At 41.5% G+C, this 20,459-nt stretch overlaps 1 protein-coding gene across 2 annotated transcripts in view; it reads right to left on the bottom strand.

Moving 5' to 3' along the window:
• Positions 1 to 20,413, bottom strand: part of setd3 (SET domain containing 3, actin histidine methyltransferase) — a 172,604-nt gene extending 152,191 nt beyond the window's left edge. Inside the window, exons 1-2 of one of the 2 annotated variants that reach the window (XM_072568253.1) lie at positions 20,285 to 20,359; positions 4,963 to 5,042 (exon numbers count right to left, since the gene is read on the bottom strand). In XM_072568253.1, the coding sequence (XP_072424354.1) occupies positions 4,963 to 5,015 (53 nt within the window). In that variant the 5' untranslated portion in view covers positions 5,016 to 5,042; positions 20,285 to 20,359. Of the gene's footprint in view, positions 1 to 4,962; positions 5,043 to 20,284 lie in introns of both variants that reach the window. The other variant, XM_072568251.1, reaches the window with a different exon arrangement.
• Between the last annotated feature and the right edge of the window lie 46 nt (positions 20,414 to 20,459).

The following is a 20,459-nucleotide window of genomic DNA, read 5'->3' as shown; positions in this document are numbered from 1 at the left end:
ACATATAATATACAACAGAGTCAAGAGTGTGGTGCTGCAAAAGCACACAGCACACGTAGCATCCGTGGAGCAGGAGAATTGACGTTTGAGCATAAGCTCTTCATTAGGAAACTGATTCCTGATGAAGCGTTTATGCTCAAAACCTCCATTCTCCTGCTCCTCAGATGCTGCCTGACTGGCTGTGCTTTTCCGGCTGGAGATCAGAGACAACACTCTCGTCTCTGATCTCCAGCCCTCACTTTTTCCCACATTATATACAGCAGTTTGGCCAAATGTGGTAATAATTGATGTTTTATAGAAAAAGGTCAACAAACCCACCCAGGAAACATGGGTGGCACTTCGCCCCAACCAGTCCACACCGACCCTCCGAAGAGTAACACACCCAGGCCCATTTCCCTCTGACTAATGACTTAACACTATGGGCAATTTAGCATGGTAATCCAACTAACCTGCACATCTTTGCACTGTGGGAGGAAACGCACGCAGACACGGGGAGAATGTGCAAACTCCACACAGACAGTCGCCTGAGGCTGGAATTGAACCTGGGACCCTGGTGCTGTGAGGCAGCAGTGCTAGCCACTGAGCCACTGTGCCGCCCCTCTTCCATTTTCACCAGTTTTTCATTAACGCCTAATTGCAGTATAGTTATTTGATGAGTTGGCAAATGCTACAACTTCTGACTTCAAACCAGTTCAAATTTCATTCATTTTGCTGGGGCACCCATTTCTTTTCTGGGGCACCCATTTCTTTGGCACCAGTCATGATCTGCTGTGTGTGGGCATGTATTACATTCCTGCACATCATCTTGGCAAAACTCCTATTACCTTTAGATCCCATGCAGCAACTTATAATGTAGTTATATAAACGCTACACATATATTTTAAGAGCTGCAAAATTGAACCTAATGAGAGATGCAAATATAACTCGAAAGATGTATTTATTAGCTGAAAGATGGGAAGGAGGCAATGCCAAGCATAAGCCCAAAAATGCATTTTGCCACCAAACATGGCACAAAAAGGTTGCCCCATACACCACATTGTACAATAAGATTAGGTCCTTCTAATTGCTGAGCAAAGGAGCATGACAAGAATTCATTGCAAATTTAAGCTCATGACACTTACTCAACAAGTTTATTTCTCTACGGTTGAACTTGTTTGCTTCATCACAATCAGAGCAGTAAAGGCTATAAACAACTTGAGTTAATTGCAAATTTGAACCATCGGACCCTGTCTTATGTCCTTACTGATGGTGTGCATTTATAGCTTTTTTTTGCTTAATTTCAGAATTTCAGCAATATCGGTTCCTATCTATTTCATCTCATCACAACTGTACTGAACATTTGGATAATGTACTAGCTAATCTAAAGGAGTTTATTTTTATTTTGTTTCTCTTAACCATCCATGTTCAGAGATGTTATTAGACCTGTCTGGAGAAAGGTGGAACTTGAACCCAGGCCTCCTATCCAGGGGCAGAGAGGGCACCACTGTGCCACAAAGCAAATAATCTACTCAAATAAAGTTACATATATAAAGCATTTGCCAAAATGTTACAATTGCATAAATAGGTTTCTCATTCTTTTAAAATATTTATATTTTTCATATTAAAGATCTCATTGAAATCCTTTTGCAAACTGTTACCAGCATTTTCTACCTACACTTTTAATGTTTTGATTGCAAATATTTCCAACTGTAAATTTATACAGCATACTGTAAGAGAGATATTGTAACAATGATGATCTGCCTGATTACTGGCTGCTCAAGACAGAAAGAAATTTAACTTTTATCAGAATGCAAGAGGAATGTTCTCATCAGTAATTATGTTTCCCAGTCCACTTGAATGTTCAAAGTTCCATACATTGTTCTAAGTACCAGTGAAACTCCTGTGTGCTTTCAGTCAACAGATAAACAAAAGATAAAACAGGAAAGATATAAGCTTCAATATGGATCAACTCCAGAGTGTAAGTAAACCTTACACAACATCGGCAGCAAAATAAGCCTTTCCTTTGTAAACAGAAATATGTCAGAAGAGATGTCAGGTATTAATGTCACAGAATCAAAGTGATGTACACAGCATAGATACAGTCACTCACCCATGCTGATCTCGTCTCATTTCCCTCTGAATCCTTTCTTTCCATATACCCATCCACATACCCTTTAAATACTCTAATTGTACCAGCCTCCACCACTTCCTCTGGCTGCTCATTCCATGCATGCACACCACCCTCTGTGTGAAAACATTTTCGCCTTAGGTCCTTTTAAGTCTTTCCTCTCTCATCTTAAAACTATGCCCTCCAGTTTTTGATCCCCTCACCACACAGAAAAGACCTTGTCTATTTACCCTATCCATGCCCCTCATGATTTTATAAACTTCTATAAGGTTTATAGAAACTTCTCAGCCTCTAATGCTCCAGGGAAAACAGCCCCAGCCTCTTCAGCTTCTCCCTATAGCTCAAACTCTCCAATCCTGGCAACATCCTTGTAAAACTTTTATAAACCTTTCAAGTTTCACAATGCTTTTCCTTTGGTAGGGAGACCAGATTTGAACACAATATTCCAAAAGTGGCCTGACTAATGTGCTGTATAGCCCTAACATGATCTTCCAACTCCTACACTCAATGTACTGACCAATAAAAGCAAAAGTACTAAACTCTGTCTACCTGGGATTCCACTTTCAAGGAACTGTGAGCCTGCACCCAAGATCTTTCTATTTAACAACCACTCTCCATGGCTTTACTATTGAATGTATAATTCCTGCCCTGATTTGGCTTTCCAAAATGCAGCACCTCACATTTTTCTGAATTAAACTCCATCTGACACACCTCGGCCCACTGGCCCATCCGATCAAGAGCCTGTTGCACTCTGAGGTAACCTTCTTTGCTGTCTTCCACACCATGAATTTTGGTGTCATCTGCAAACATACTAACCACATCTCCTATACTCACATCCTTTCACGTTCTTTCCTCTCTTTATTTAAAAGGTTGTGAAACCAGCCATAGTGAAGCTAGCTAGCTAAGCAAGCCTAAAAAGTGTTACTATTCAATTGACAGCAAAATTCAAAATGAGAGCTGGGCCTCTAGCCAACTCTTCTCAATAGACAAAAGTAATTGTAAGACAGTAGAAAGTGGAGGGATCACTTTCCATGCATGCTCAGCTCGGTCAATCCTCCAAAAGTAGCAGATACACTGCACACAAGTTTCTTGTTTCATTGCATAAATCCTGGCATCGAGCCAGCAAGTATAGTAGAGTGTCATAAAACAGAACTTCACAGAGTGCTGAAGCATAGTTAAATATTGCCCATTAGCTTTCACAATAACCACTTTATTTGTCAAGCTGTACAAGTCACTCCTACTTAGCTTACAAAAATTAAATCAGCCCAACTTCAAACATTTCCCAACATAAAATGAGACTTTTTTCAATTCCAATGATATTTTCTATGGTTTAAATGACGCACGAATGAGTCAAGGATCAATTACAGCTGGAATTTACGTAGATCACAGTCATATGGTGTACCGATACATAGAAACTAAATTGAGGCATTTTATTAGGAGATAGTCATAGGCTAAAAGTAAAAATGGAACTGATCATCTTACACTTAACTTGCTGTGATATAAATAATTCAGACTCCATTAGAGACTCCCATTTTTACACATCCCCATCACACCAGCCAAACCAGTACTAGGAAAATCTCGAGGTTTATTTTCAAAGATCAATACTGAATTTAAGGCAGAAAATACGTTGTTTCAACCAGGTAAATGCAGATTAGATTATTTCTCAGAATTTTTCTATCCATTGTCTTTGAAGGTGTTTTATTCCTTCTTCAACAGTGTATTTATAGAGAAACGTGTACACCATTCCAGGAAAATGAAACATTGTGCAAAGAGATTGCTGAAGTTTTAAAAGCATATTTACTACACATTGTATACATTGTGCAAGCTCCTCAGCTTAAAAGATTTTTTTAGCCCATAGTCCAAAAAATTTAAAAAAGTGCAGAACTTGGATTTCACGCTCACAATTCAAAGGTTCTAAAAACTTTTAGCTGTGAGTGCCTACATCTTTTTGTCTTTACAAACACACAACTCTCCCAACTATCTTTCTTTTAAGGTAATTGCATGTGTTGTCAATGTGATAGATGGCGCACTTTCTGGGTTTAACAGACTACACAGTCACTCAAGGAGATCTTGGAATTGGTTGTCCCTCACTTTTGATCTGGTTAACTAAATTTAATTGAAGAAGTGTGATGGCCACATTTCAAGTAAAAATTTATTGTGACCGACAAAGGGGGCATTTAAAAATACAGATGAGCTAATCATTCTGTTCATCTCCTCATAACACTTTGCTACATTATAGTTTATCTTCTAGATAGGGAGGAGGAAAAGCAATGGCAAAAAGGTTCAACAAAATCAAAAGCAGCTAGAACTTCCAAATAAATCATTTCAACATCAATCACTGTGTCTGGGTTGAATTCAGAAACAATGAAAGCTTTTCTCTGCAGAAGCATCATTGTAAATACATTGTAAACCCCTGTCCCAAGTTCAGATCGACAAAGTTACTGAAGGGAAAAACAAACCATGCAGAAATATGTACAATTAATAAACAGTAACAGAAATAATAAGTTACATCAAACAAGAGAGAAATCTGATGTCAACATGGATTGCCAGGCACGATTTCCATTCTCCACAAATCTTTTAAAGTTAGTGACTACGGCTTGAAAACTTAAAATAGAGCAACAAACAAATTGCAAAATGTAAGCACTTATACAGATTCCAAATGAGAGTTTATTCATATTCAATATGAAAATATAAACCTCAAGGCATGAAATCAGTTTTGAAAATTTTGCCTTAAAAAGACAGTATCAAAATGAAATAACAGAACTTGAACGCAATAACAAGACTTGATATTCTACCTTAAAATTCTCAGGGATACTTTGCTCCTTTAACAAAGGTAACTCTAGGCCCTGGCTTACCTCCTTTTCAGTGCTCCCAGATAGTGACCAGACTTTTGCTGAAAATTATGCATGTGCCCTGTATTTTCTTGAAGATTTTCCTGCAACATGTGTGTACAAACACACCAAGAAAAAAAAAGTATGGAAATAATGAATGGTTAAGATATCCAGGATCTAACGTATTTCTGTTCCATCTATTCACCCTTTAAAGGAATACCATCTTCAAAAAAAATGTTTAGCAAACATTTATGTTTGGAAATTGAAACATGCCAGAAGAACCAGTGGGTCATGTCATTATAAGGATGCAGTTACAGGTGGTTCTTCTATAATGCCGTAGCTGTGTTCCAGCAAAATCTCACTTAATATAAATAATGGGACTTATGGGAAAAGTGGGGCTGGGGCAAACCCAGCAAAAAGAAAATCACTCATTATCACTCAAAAAAACACTTAGAAGTCTAACACAAAGTATAGCACAGCCTGATTGAAGGTTGAAATTATATATATTTATTAATTAAACAAAAGCAAATTTAACACAGTACAATCGAAAAATGTAAGAAAGCTGCTCTCGGTATAGTATTCTCACAGAAAGTTGCTCTGTTGGCAGGTGACATTGGCACATGTGCAGTACAGCATGAAAACCAGAGCTGACATTGCACATGTGTAGAATGGCACAAAGACCAGCGCTGACATTGCGCATGTGCAGAACGCAGCTAAGTCTTCGGCGCAGACATCGGTGCATGCGCAGAATGGTGTGACGATTTCAGTGTGGACATCAGCACATGTGCAGAACAAAGCTCACAAATCGATCCCCACTGGAATCACGCTATTACGAACAGAGACAAGCATTTTCAAAAATAACATTCCCTAATTCTTCAGTGATGTTATAGCCAGATTGCGCTGCCAGAATGCACGTTATCCAACAACTACCTATAGTTTGGACCCGCATCATTTGGACCTGCATGAACAAAACGTTTGCCCAACTCTTCTTAAAACGGAGACTTACGCCCTATTGGAGATTCCTATTCCAATATCCATGTCTCATTTCTTTTCTCTACAAATATGGACTTACAGATCAGAAAAGTTCCAGAGTTAGTATTTCAAAAGAACAGCAGCTTCTTTACATTATGCTTAATCTTTAATATCTTTAGCTGCTTTACAAAAAAAACATTTTATATTACTTCTCTGATTTTCTCATCCTCTTAGTACCTCCATATACACTGTCGTGCTCATAAAACGTCTATTCAGTCACTATTACTTTGCCCTGCATTAGCTGACTAAAATGAACATCAGCTCTTACACAGATTCTTGCTCAAATGTTCCAGTCAACTTTTTTTAAAATTTCCAAACATCATTCTTAGTCTGAGTTCTAAAGAGAAGTCATATTGGGCTCAAACCATTAACAATGTTTTTCTCTCTACAAATGCTGGCAGATCAGAGTTTTTCCAGTATTTTTTACTTACCTTACTCTCCTTGTATCCGAAACAATTTTAAAATCACAATTTTTCATCAAATCAAATGTTATTTCAAAAGAATCTTGGTAAAGCAGACAAGAATAAAACTCTTGATTACAGGGAGGAAGGAAAAAGTGAGGACTGCAGATGCTGGAGATCAGAGCTGAAAAATGTGTTGCTGGAAAAGCGCAGCAGGTCAGGCAGCATCCAAGGAACAGGAGTATCGACGTTTCGGGCATAAGCCCTTCTTCAGAAATGAGGAAAGTGTGTCCAGCAGGCTAAGATAAAAGGTAGGGGGGAGGGACTTGGGGGAGGGGTGTTGGAAATTCAATAGGTGGAAGGAGGTCAAGGTGAGGGTGAAAGGCCAGAGTGGGGTGGGGGCGGAGAGGTCAGGAAGAAGATTGCAGGTTAGGAAGGCGGTGCTGAGTTCGAGGGATTTGACTGAGACAAGGTGGGGGGAGGGGAAATGAGGAAACTGGAGAAATCTGAGTTCATCCCTTGTGGTTGGAGGGTTCCTCGGTGGAAGATGAGGCACTCTTCCTCCAACCGTCGTGTTGCTATGGTCTGGCGATGGAGGAGTCCAAGGACCTGCATGTCCTTGGTGGAGTGGGAGGGGGAGTTGAAGTGTTGAGCTACGGGGTGGTTGGGTTGGTTGGTCCGGGTGTCCCAGAGGTGTTCTCTGAAACGTTCCGCAAGTAGGCTGCCTGTCTCCCCAAATAGAGGAGGCCACATCGGGTGCAGTGGATGCAATAGATGATATGTGTGGAGGTGTAGGTGAATTTGTGGCGGATATGGAAGTATCCCTTGGGGCCTCGGAGGGAGGTAAGGGGGGAGGTGTGGGCGCAAGTTTTGCATTTCTTGCGGTTACAGGGGAAGGTGCCAGGAGTGAAGGTTGGGTTGGTGGGTGGTGTGGACCTGACGAGGAAGTCACGGAGGGAGTGGTCTTTTCGGAACGCTGATAGGGGAGGAAAGGGAAATATATCCCTGGTGGTGGGGTCCGTTTGGAGGTGGCTGAAATGACGACGGATGATACGCTGTACATAGAGGTTGGTGGGGTGGTAGGTGAGGACCTGTGGGGTCCTGTCCTGGTGGCAGTTGGAGGGGCGGGGCTCAAGGGTGGAGGAGCAGGAAGTGGAAGAGACGCGGTGGAGGGCATCGTCGACCACGTCTGGGGGGAAATTGCGGTCCTTGAAGGAGGCCATCTGGGTTGTATTCCTTTGGAACTGGTCCTCCTGGGAGCAGATGCAGCGGAGACGAAGGAATTGGGAATACGGGATGGCGTTTTTATAGGGGGTAGCTGTGGGAGTCGGTCAGTTTATAGTAAATGTCCGTGTTGATTCGGTCGCCAGAGATAGAAATGGAAAGGTCTAGGAAGGGGAGGAAGGAGTCTGAGACGGTCCAGGTGAATTTGAGGTCGGGGTGGAAGGTGTTGGTAAAGTGGATGAACTGTTCAACCTCCTCATGGGAGCACGAGGCAGCGCCGATACAGTCATCGAAGTAGCGGAGGAAAAGGTGGGGGGTGGTGCCAGTGTAGCTGCGGAAGATGGACTGTTCCACATATCCTACGAAGAGGCAGGCATAGCTGGGGCCCATGCAGGTGCCCATGGCTACTCCTTTGGTTTGGAGGAAGTGGGAGGGTTGAAAAGAGAAGTTGTTCAGAGTGAGGACCAGTTCAGTCAGTCGAAGGAGGGTGTCAGTGGAAGGGTACTGGTTGGTACGGCGGGAAAGGAAGAAGCGGAGGGCTTTGAGTCCTTCGTGATGGGGGATGGAGGTGTACAGGGACTGGATGTCCATGGTGAAGATAAGGCATTGGGGACCGGGGAAGCGAAAATCATGGAGGAGGTGGAGGGCGTGGGTGGTGTCCCGAACGTAGGTGGGGAGTTCTTGGACTAAGGGGGACAGGACCGTGTCGAGGTATGCAGAGATGAGTTCGGTAGGGCAGGAGCAGGCTGAGACAATGGGTCGGCCAGGGCAGTCAGGTTTGTGGATTTTGGGCAGGAGATAGAAACGGGCGGTGCGGGGTTGTGGGACTATGAGGATGGAGGCGGTTGATGGGAGATCCCCTGAGGTGATGAGTTATGGATGGTCTGGGAGATGATGGTTTGGTGGTGGGAGGTGGGGTCATGGTCAAGGGGGCAGTAGGAGGAGGTGTCCGCGAGTTGGTGTTTAGCCTCAGCAGTGTTCCTCGAGCTGGCGTTTATGGGGAGGAAGGTACTCTTTCCCTGTTTGTATCCATTTACTTGGTTTTAGTTTAACATGGAAAGTACACACATATTCTCTCAATGAAATGCACACAGTACAGTTTGTAAACTGTAACACAAGGAGTCAAAATCAAATCTGGTTGAGCAGAACCTGACAACAATTAATTATTGGGAAGAACAAAGCCATTGTCATCAGTCCATGTCACAAACACCAAACCCATGCAATTGACACCATGACACCTCTCTCCATGACAACTCTGTGTCAAGAGAGATAGTTCACAATCGTAGAATCACTACTGTGTGGTCACAGGCCATTCGGCCCATTAACTCCACACCGACCGGCTGAGGAACAGCCCACCCAGACCTATTCCCCTATCCTATCCTTGTAACTCTGCATTTTCCATGGCTAATCCACCTAGTCTGCACATCCTTGGACACTATGGGAAATTTAGCATGATCAATCCACCTAACCTGCAAGCCTTTGGATTGCGGGAGGAAATTGGAGCACCCAGAGGAAACTCACACAGACTCGGCGAGAATGTGCAAAGTCCACACAGACAGTCGCCAGAGGGTGGAATCGAACCAGGATCCCTGGAACTATGAGGCAGCAGTGTTTACCACTGAGCCACCATGATGCCAGGCACAGTGTCAAACTTGTCCAAGATGAGTTCCGCATCACAAACACACACAATCATCAAAACAGTGTATTCCCTGTAACATTAAAAGATTCTGTCCTTGCCTCAGCTCTCTGACTGTGGAAATCCTCATCCATAAAACTACAAGACACAGGAGCAGAAGTAGACCACACAGTCCACTGAGTCTGCTCCATTATTCACTAAGGTCAGGGCTGATCTGATAATCGTCACCTCCATTTTCATGCTTTATCCCCATGATCCTAGTTTCCCTCGCTGACTAAATATTTGTCCCAGAATTTAATATACTTAAGAACCCACCCTCAACAGCTCTCTGTGGTAATGAATTCCACAGATTGACCATCCGCAGAAAGAAATTCCTCCTCATTTTTGTGTGAACTGGGTGATCCATTAACTCTAACTTTATGACTTCTGTTCCTAGACTCTCCCACAATGGGAAACAACTACTCAGCATCTGTCTTATTATTCCCACTAAAGGTCCAACAAGATCTTCTCTCACCAAAACTCCAATGACTACAGGTTCAACCTACTCAACATCTATTCATAAGAAAATCCCTCCATAACCTAGATAAATCTGGTGAACCTACTCTGGTTGCCTCTAATACAAGTCGATCTTTCCTTAGGCTAAGTAAAACTGTTCGTAGTATTCCTGGCACGGTCTGACGACTGCCGTGTACAGATTTTGCAAAACCTCCCTATTTTTATACGCTTTTCCCTTTGAAAAATCCTACAGTTAGTTTGCCTTTCCCATTTCCTGCTACTCTTCATGCTGAGGTGTACAAACTCAAATTTTCTCGCTTTATATTTCATCTGACAAGTCTTTGCTTACTCACTTAATCTGTCTGTATCCCTCTGCAAAATCTGTTATCCTCACACTGTGACTTTCCACCTATGTCACCTGCAACCTTGGCTATAGTATTCACTTCCCTCATCCAAGTCATTAACACAGTGTCATAGAGATGTAGAGCACGGAAACAGAACCTTCGGTCCAATCTGTCCATGTCGACCAGATATCCCAACCCAATCTAGTCCCACCTGCCAGCACCCGGCCCATATCCCTCCAAACCCTTCCTATTCATATACCCATCCAGATGCCTCTTAAATGTTGCAATTGTACTAGCCTCTACCACTTCCTCTGGCAGCTCATTTCAGACAGGTACCACCTCTTTGTGAAAAAGTTGCCTCTTTAGTCTCTTTTACATCTTTCCCCTCTCACTCTAAATCTATGCACCCTCCAATTTTGGGCTCCCCAACCCCAGGGAAAAGATTTTGTCTATTTATCCTAAGCATGCCCCTCGTGATTTTATAAACTTCTAAGGTCACCTCTCAGCCTCCGACATTCCAGGGAAAACAGCTCCAGCCTGTTCAGCCTCTCCCTATAGCTCAAATCCTCCAACCCTGGCAACATCTTTGTAGCTCTTTTCTAAACCCTTTCACGCTTCACAACATCTTTCCAATAGGAAGGAAACCAGAATTGCACGCAATATTCCAACAGTGGCCTAACCAATGTCCTGTACAGCCACAACATGACCTCCCAACTCCTGTACTCAATACTCTGACCAATAAAGGAAACCACACTAAATGCCTTCTTTTTTGTCCTATCCACCTGCAACTCCATTTTCAAGCAGCTATGAACCTGCACTCCAAGGTCTCTTTGTTCAGCAACACTCCCTAGGACCTTACCATTAAGTGTATAAGTCCTGCTAAGATTTGCTTTCCCAAAATGCAGCACCTTGCATTTATCTGAATTAAACTCCTCTGCCACTCCTCAGCCCATTGGCCCATCTGATCAAGAACCCGTTGTAATCGGAGGTAACCTTCTTCGCTGTCCACCTTCAATTTTGGTGTCATCTACAAACTTACTAACTATACCTCTTATGCTCACATCCAAATCATTTATATAAATGATGAAAAAGTAATGGACCCAGCACCGATCTTTATGGCACTCCACTGCCACATGTTATAAATAATTGTAGCCCAAGCACCAGTCCCTGTGGAACCCCATTACAGGTTGACACCCTTCTACCAATTTGTGTTGCAGACATTTAGTCCCCTGTCTAGGTGACATCCTCAGTGCTTGGGAGCCTTCTGTGAAGCGCTTCTATGATGTTTCCTCTGGCAGATACAAATCACTATAAATGCCGGAGGAAACATCACAGAAGCGCTTCACAGGAGGCTCCCAAGCACCAAGGGTGTCACCTAAACAGGGGACGAAACGTCTGCAACACAAATACCCAGCTGGGCGAACAGAACCACAACAAATCTTCTCCCAAACTTTGAACCCTTCTACCAACTCTTCATCTCCTAGCCAACCTTTTATTTGTGCAAATGTACAACCTCTAACACTATGGGTTCTTATCTTATTAAGTAGCCTTATGTGCAGTACATTACTGAACACATTTTGAATATTCAAGTACATTATTCCTACTGGTTCCCCTTATTCTATTTGTTACCTTCTCAAAAAATTCTAATAAAGTTATCCAGCATGATTTCCCCTTCGTTTGATAGACTTCTCTGAATAAAAGATTCTGAAATATTCCCAATGATATTATGCGAACTGGTCTATAAATATCTAGTTTTCCTCCTTCCCTTTCTGAATAAGGGTGTTACATGGGATTTTTCTGATCCTCTTGGCTTTTCTAGAATCTAAGGATTTCTGCACGATTAATACCATTATCTTTGTAGCTACTTACTATAATATCCTAGGGTACAATTTCTCAGGTCCAAAAGGCCTATCAGATGTTAGCCCCATTAATTTCCTTAATACTTCTCTGGTGTTAGTTACTGAACTTATTACAGTTCCCCATTCTGTCCTTGATAATTTTATGTTTTTGGAAGTTATTAGTGTCCTCTATCATAAATCCTTTACAGTTACCTTTAAGTTGAACACAATTATTTCCAACCCAAATTTCTTCCTTTTAAACTGAATGCTAAATTCCACCATGTTATGGTTACTGTTTCATAAGGGGCCTTTTAACTCGGAGATCATTTATTAAGCCTGCCTTATTCCAAATTGCCAGATCCAAAGTAGGCTAATAGTTAGTTGGATAAACAACACACTGGTTTAGGAAACTGTCCCAAGTACACTTCAAATTCTTCCTCATTATCGCCTGATTTATTCTCTGTCCTACCATGTAGCTGTTATTAGGGGGCTTATAGTGTACTCCAAACAGTGTCTTCTTCCTCTTGTTATTTCTTCCCTCCACTCATACATAGAACATAGAACAATACAGCGCAGAACAAATCCTTCAGCCCTCAATGTTGCACCAACCTGTGAACTATTCTCAGCTCATCCCCCTAAACTATCCCATCATCATCCATGTGCTTATCCAAGGATTGTTTAAATCTCCCTAATGTGGCTGCGTTAACTACGTTGGCAGTTAGGGCATTCCACACCCTTACCACTCTCCGAGTAAAGAACCTGCCTCCGACATCTGCCTTAAATCTATCACCCCTCAATTTGTAGTTATGCCCCCTCATACAAGCTGAGGTCATCATCCTAGGAAAAAGACTTTCATTATCAACCCTATCTAATCCTCCGATCATCTTGTATGTCTCTATCAAATCCTTTCTCAGCCTTCTTCGTTCAAATGAGAACAGACCCAAGTCTCTCAGACTTTCTTCATAAGACCTTTCCTCCAGACCAGGCAACATCCTGGTAAATCTCCTATGCACCTTTTCCAATGCTTCCAAATCCTTCCCGAAATATGGCGACCAGACTGTACACAATGTTCCAAGTGCGGCCGCACTAGCATTTTGTATAGTTGCAACATGATATTGCGGCTCTGGAACTCAATCCCTCTACCAATGAATCCGAAAATACCGTATGCCTTCTTAACAGCACTATCAACCTGGGTGGCAACTTTCAGAGATCTATGTACATGGACTCCAAGATCCCTCTGCACAACCTATTACCAAGACTGTTTCCATAGACCCGGTACTCTGCCTTCCTGTTATTCTTCCCAAAGTGAATCACCTCACATTTAGCTGCATTGAACTCCATTTGCCACCTCTCAGCCCAATTCTGCAGTTTATCCAAGTCCCCCTGCAACCTGTAACATTCCTCCACACTGTCCACTACTCCACCGACTTTAGTGTCATACAGATTCTAGATTTTCCAATCCAAGAGCATTTCTTGCAATTGTCCTTATTCCATCCAGTATTAACAAAGCTACCCCACAGCTCTTTTCCTCCTGCCTGTCCTTTTGAAAAGTAATATAACGCCTGAATATTTCATTCCCAGTTTGAAATCCTTGTAACCATGTCTATAACATCATACCCATTAGCCATTTTTTCTGCTCTTAATTCCTTTAATTTAAGTAAAGAACCATGAATTTTGCCTTTTTGTCATTGTTTCCCCACTGTATTTGCTGCTTGGTTTATGTTGGCATGGTCTGTTCCTTGTGTCACATTCTGGGTATTATTAATCTAAATGGCTTCCCTGCAATATGCCAGCTGCTTTTGCTTTGTAAGCCCAAGTATCTGGTCCCTAGGATTTTTGCCCCATTGGCTTAATTTGCTGTCTACGGTCCTACTAATTCAATTCATCAGGACCCTCATCCCTTCGTGGTTCAAGTGAACCCTGTTCCACTAGAATAGCTTCCTCCTAACTCAGTAGCCAATCAACTGAAATGCATTTCTCCTACATCAATCTTTGAGCCGTGCTTTTAACTCCTTGACTTTATTATGTCAGTTTGCCAATGGCTCAGGTAGAAATCCTGAGTGTATTTCTTTTTATCTTTGAGGCTTTGCTTCTTTCAGCAGAAACTCTTTGCCAGTCCTATGGCAATGTCACTGATATCACCGTGGATGACGATGTCAACTGGATCCCTCACTTCCCACTCCAAGTTCCTCTCTAATCCGGAGATGTCCTTAAACCTTGAACCAGGCAGGCAACATAGCTTTCGGGACTAACACTCACATCTGCCGAGAAGGGCATCTATCCCCCTAGTTCTACCGTCCCTATCATGATTATATCCCTATTGCCTCCTCCCAACAACTTGAATACTTCCCCTGTATTGTGGTACCAAGCTCAGTTCAGGAATGCTCCCTGGACTCCACACTCTCATTCATACAGTTAATAAGAATTTTGTAACTGCTAGACAAATGCAGGAACTAAGACTACCAAAACTACCCCTCGAGTTCCATATCTGCCTCACTTGCAGTCACGAGCTCCTGTCCCTCATTACTCCAAATCGGAATTACAGGATCTGATGGGTGTGGCAGGCTCTTGGACCCAAGTATACAGGTAACTTTCCTGTTCCTGATGTGGTGCAAAGTCTGCAGCTCTGCCTCCAGGACCTCAACCCAGATCCGAAGATGCCAGAGTTGTAAACATATGCTGCAAATATGTTCACACTGGATCACTTGTGTCCACCAGCAACTCTTGTACGAGGGCACAACCTATTATTACTATCATATTTTATTTAACATGTAACAGACAGAGGGTGGTGGTGGTGGAGAGTTGCTATTCGGACTGGAGACCTGTGACCAATGGGGTGCCACAAGGATCGGTGCTGGGTCCACCGCTTTTCACCTTCCATATAAATGATCTGGATGTGAATATAGGAGATATGGCTAATAAGTTTGCAGGTGACACCAAAATTGGTGGTGTAGTGGACAGCAAAGAAGGTTACCTCAGAATACTACAGAACCTTGATCTGGTGGGCAAATGGGCTGAGGAATGGCAGATGAAGTTTAATTTAGATAAATGTAAGGCACTGCAGTTGGAAAGGCAAATCAGGGCTGGCCTTATAGACTTAATGGTAAAGTCCTGAGGAGTTTTGCTCAACAAAGAGACCTTGTAGTGCAGGTTCATAGTTCCTTGAAAGTGGAGTCACAGGTAGATATGACAGTGAGAAAGGTGTTTGGTATGCCAGTCTTTACTGGTCAGTGCATTGAATATAGGGGTTGGGAGATCATGTTGTGGCTGTATAGGAAGTTGGTTTGGCCATTTTTAGAATACTGTGTTCAGTTCTAGTCTCCCTGCTGTAGGAAGGATGTTGTGAAAGTTGAAAGGATTCAGAAAAGATTCACAAGGGCTGGAGGGTTTGAGCTATAGGGAGAGGCTGAATAGGTCAGGGCTATTTTCCCTGGAGTGTCAGAGTTTGGAGGGTAACTTTATAGAGGTTTATAACGAGGGGCACAGATGGGGTGAATTGACAAGATCTTTTCCCTGGAGTGGAGGGAGTCCAGAACTAGAAAGCATAGGTTTAAGGTGAGAGAGGAAAGATTTAAAAGGAACCTATCGGGCAATATTTTCATACAGAGGGTGATATGTGTATGAAATGAGCTGCCAGAGGAAGTGGTGGAGACTGGAACAACTACAACATATAAAAGGCATTTGGTGGGATAGGGTTGAGAGGGATATGGACTAAATGGGACTAGATTAATTATCTGGCCGCATGGACAAGTTGGACTGAAGGGTCTGTTTCCATGCTGTACAGCTCTATGACTCTATTTGAACTAACCACACCAGTCTCCCGGCTCTTTACCCTTTATTGTCATTTTTAATGCCATTGTCATATTATACATAACAAACTTTTTTTAAAAAAATTGAGAATCAAAGGATGAGAGACATAAACATAAACCTTACTTTTACTTTAAAGATAAGATATACTCACCATTCCTACTCACCAAACAGCTGCTTTTTCTCGGAAATGAGTGTTGAGCAATATAGCCAGAACTTAGAAATGAAAGTGCACAGTTCAGAGATGCAACAGATAAAGGTGAAATAAATAAAATTGAGAAAGAGAAGAAAAAAAGACTTTTAAGAGAGGTGAAGGCTCAGGGTAAATAGCGTATGAAAAATACAGTATTGTCTGACAGTCCTGTCAACAACGAAACGCAGCGTGTTGAATGCACTCTTTTGCAAGGTCTTCTCTTCCTGCTACTTTCAATAGACATATAAAATTTAAGCTTAGCTATCTTCTAGTCATTAATTTTCTCTGCACACAACCTTCCCTTCCCACTGTTTTAAACACCGATGAAATCCTGCAGTATGGGCCTGACATTTCTGGGAAAAATTATCATGCTTACTCAACACCACAGCCAAATCTCAGTCCCATTGTAATGCCAAAGCGAATCTCCTAAAGATGCCAGAAGCGCACCAGATGGCGGCACAGTGGCTCACTGGTTAGCACTGCTGCCTCACAGCACCAGGAAACCAGGTTCAATTCAATTCCAGCCTTGGGTGACTGTCTGTGTGGAGACTGCATGTGTTTCCATCAGGTGCATCAGTTTACTTCCACAGTCCAAATACATGTGGATTGGCTATGCAAAATTGCCCATCATGTCCAGAGATGTGGAGGTAAGGTGGATTAGCCATAGTAATGTGCCCTGAGCCATGGGGGAGGATCTGCATTGGACTATCTTTGGCAGGTCATGTCGATGTAGACTCAGTGGGCTTCTTTCCACACTGCAGAGATTCTATGATTCTTAGAGCAGACCAAAGTGACAAGCTTCTATTTGCTTCAAAGACAATGCTTACTCAGCTTTTTTCAAGTGTTCGCTAGTATTGCCAAAACAGCAAGTAACAATCAAAATTGAAACAAATTGCATAGTTAACATTTAAAGTCAAAAAGGTTTTACCATAAAGTGCAAAATATTCAACCAAAAAACAGCATTTTTCATTGTGCAAACATGCTGCACAAACATATTAGCTGCATTTATTCTCGAGTGGCAGGAAAAGCTTTTGTAATGTCACAAGTTGGATTCACTCTGAGCTAACAAATAGCCTGTCATTTTTTAAAATTCATCAGCCACACAATCCTGTAGGCCAAGTAGAAAACAGAAGTATTGTACGAAAAAGCAATGATAAGAAAATAATAAAACTATAAGCCATAAGGTCAAAACTAGAGCAATCTACAATGGCCATCAGAACCATGAAATTGGATTGGTGCCTTACAAACATTCCAAAACTATGTGTTGCCTTAACTAAGTTACATTCTGTGAACACTTCCGTTGTATGCCTATTTTGTGGACACCCAGCATATGCAATGTTGCCAGGGCTGTGTCTTGTTTATACACAAGATTTGGAATCAAGGGTTCATAACAGATGTAACCAATCGTCTGGTTATGAAGAACTTCCATGCTTGGTAAATAGCAGCCATTTACTAAAACATATAATGCTAAAACACGATGGTAATAACAAGATAACTCAATGCAAAAAGTTGTGTACTTCTTGTCATTGCTGCGCATTTTTCAGTGATACATCATTACACATTGGAATGACTTACACTCAGTCTTGGATGCAACACACATTATCACAGCTAAAAACAGATTATTTGGAAATGTTTAGAACCTATCTGTATGTAAACTGACTGCAGGTGTCCTATATTATAATACTAACTATACTTTCAAAGTAGATAATTAGCTTTGAAGTACTATGGGATATCCTTCGGGAGAAAACAACACTTTATAAGTGCCAGTTTCTTCTTGTAGCATCTGTCTGAGCAATATTATAAAATTTTGTTTTCTTTTCTTTATTATTTCTTGGGATATCAGCGTTATCAACAAAACCAACATTTGTTATCCATTTCTAATTGTCTTTGAATTGAGTGGCCTGCCATAGGCTGTCAAGTCACAATACAGGCCAGACAACGTTACGACGGCAGACTTCCCTCCCTAAGGGACATTAATGAACCAGATTTATTAACTGGAATCAAATTCCACAAACTTCTGTGGATGAAGTAAAACTCATATTTCCAGTAGCAATGTCAATTACATCACATGACTCACTTTTTAAAAACAAATTCACTCATAGAACATTGTACCTTCGCATGAAGTGTATTAGTCTGTAAGTGTTGAACCAAATTAAGCATATTTAAGCTAGTTGGAAGAAAGCTTTAACTTTTCAAACAATGCTCTTTTATTTTCTTTTTCTAGCTCCCACACTTGGATACTTCTCTTTTACAAATTCAAAACAAGGTTTCAGCATTCCCCATCTGCCATGTTCTGCAATCTCTCCTACAATGATCTGGGAAAAAGTTAAAAATCCTGAATTATTACTATGACCCATAACATCCCAATCAAGTATTTATTTCAGGAATATCAGAGCAAGTACACCTCATATTGTTTTTTTTAAAAAAATGATACACAGGAGAAAAAAAGATTTGTTTTGGACTGCTTTAGACAGGGCATTGACATACTGTGATCGTGTGATCTCCTGTATAGTAAATACCTATGATTCAAAAACAGTTCGTTCTTTGGCTTACCACGAGCAACGGATCGGGTTTAGTTATAGAAAAAAAGATTGCATTCATTCAAATTGCAGATGTATTTTGATCATTCTAGACACCTAGGCAACCCCTCACAGAAATGTAAAATAGTAGACAGTAACACCTTCAAGTCCATGAATACTCAGTAGTTCTACGAAAACAAAGTGCCCAGTTAATCATAATATGTCCAGCAGCCCTTTCACATGCATGTTTCAGAGAAGATATCTCAACATATATGCTACATAAACAGTTGTCTAGACTGGTATAAATAATCAGTTGAACACTTTATTGTAATATTATCACTACCAACAAGAGATACTGTAATTTTCAATAAAGTTACACTACTATCTAAATCAAGGATTGTCTGCTGGTATTCAAAAAAAAATTCTCCATCAACCTACACCACTAAAAAACAATTAAAATTAAGTTGTTGGCTGCTGCATCAGTCAACACTTCAGAAGACACAGAGCAGTATAGACCACCAAACATTAAAAATAAACTTACATTCAGGGCTTCAAGACATCTCAAAGCACTTTACTACAGAAACTAGTTCAGTAGCTGCAATGTTGGAAACACTCATGTTTTGCAGTGGCATTTGGCCTATGTATCGCCAAGACAGAAGTGCATCCTCTGGATTCAATAAAATAATCATCTCAAAAACACTAGTGTCCTATTGGAACTCGGTCCATCAGTATTCAGACAAGGCCCCAGCAAAATTAACTTTGGTAGACTAACCACTGTGGCCCAAAATCACCTCCCCATCGATTCCTGTTCTCTTAATTTTCAAATGAGAATTATTCCAGTGGAGGCCAACGAAAACACTTCAGAGACATTACGAAGCTCTCCTTAAAGTACGGTAGCATTTATGTTAATATTTGTGAGGGTTTTCTAAAAATGACTCAAAATGGCAATAATTGATCCATCAAGTGCTTTGACCTACATGTCAAGAACCAGTCTGTTCAATCACATAAAGACCCATGGCATAAACTCACGAGCCTGAATAGATATTATCTCGAATGATGGGACAGCTGACAACAAGGACAGTTGTCATGCAAGAAATACAACAACTGATTTGTTCAGAGTAAACTGCGCCACAAAGAACAATGTGCTAACAGTCAGCTTATTTGGTTTGTGCTGTTGCCTGATGGATAAACATTGGCCAGGGAGAACATCCTTTCTGTTGTTTGCAATAGTACAAATTTTTCATCCAAAACATTTTACCTCTAAGTATGCAGCACTCTATCTCTATTGGTACCGGAGTGTTAGCCCAGATTATTGTCAAGTCTCAAGTAACGTTAATGGAACTTGTACCCCGCACCTTTTGATCAGGAGTAAGATGACTACACACCAATCATTAGTTCATGATTTAAATAACAACTTAATACTTTGCTATGCATCAGACAGTGCAGTAAGTGGCACTGTCCATTCATGTTTAAAACTGAACCACTCTCTCCATGAGTCTACTTCTTCCAAATGATTTTATATGCAATAAACTGCTAATAATTCGCTTAAAAGCCAATAAAAACATGTCTACTCAGTCATGATTCAACCTCACACTTTAACCCTGATATGCCCAATGTCTGACTCTGAATTTGGTGGCAGAAGAAGAAGGTTTAAATGATCCCTTGCACAATAAAAGTATGCAATGGCCAAATAAAGGGTTAAGGCTCTGTAGGCCCTGCCTGCTCCATCACTCACTCATGTCCTTATACTTAAGATACAACAGCGCAAAATAAGCTGGGAACCAAACGCACTTTACACGGACAGAAATCAATCTTAACAAAAAGAAATAAGGTGAAGGAAGAGAGCATCTGAGTAACCTGAACACCGCAGTTGTTCGATGAAGGGAAAATGAATCGGCAGTCAGAACAGATTGAAAAAAAACACCCCAGCCAGGCAAGCTTGAATGCTACCTCACAACCGAACTTGATAGCGATCCAAAGCACCTATCCCTTGCTGCCTTGATTGGTCACCCACGGCGGGATCGAATGCCCA

The sequence above is a fragment of the Chiloscyllium punctatum genome, chromosome 4 (assembly GCF_047496795.1).
Source record: "Chiloscyllium punctatum isolate Juve2018m chromosome 4, sChiPun1.3, whole genome shotgun sequence".
In the NCBI taxonomy this organism is placed as follows: domain Eukaryota; kingdom Metazoa; phylum Chordata; class Chondrichthyes; order Orectolobiformes; family Hemiscylliidae; genus Chiloscyllium; species Chiloscyllium punctatum.
Note: the sequence above shows the minus strand (reverse complement) of the source record. Positions and strands in the feature narration are given on the sequence as shown.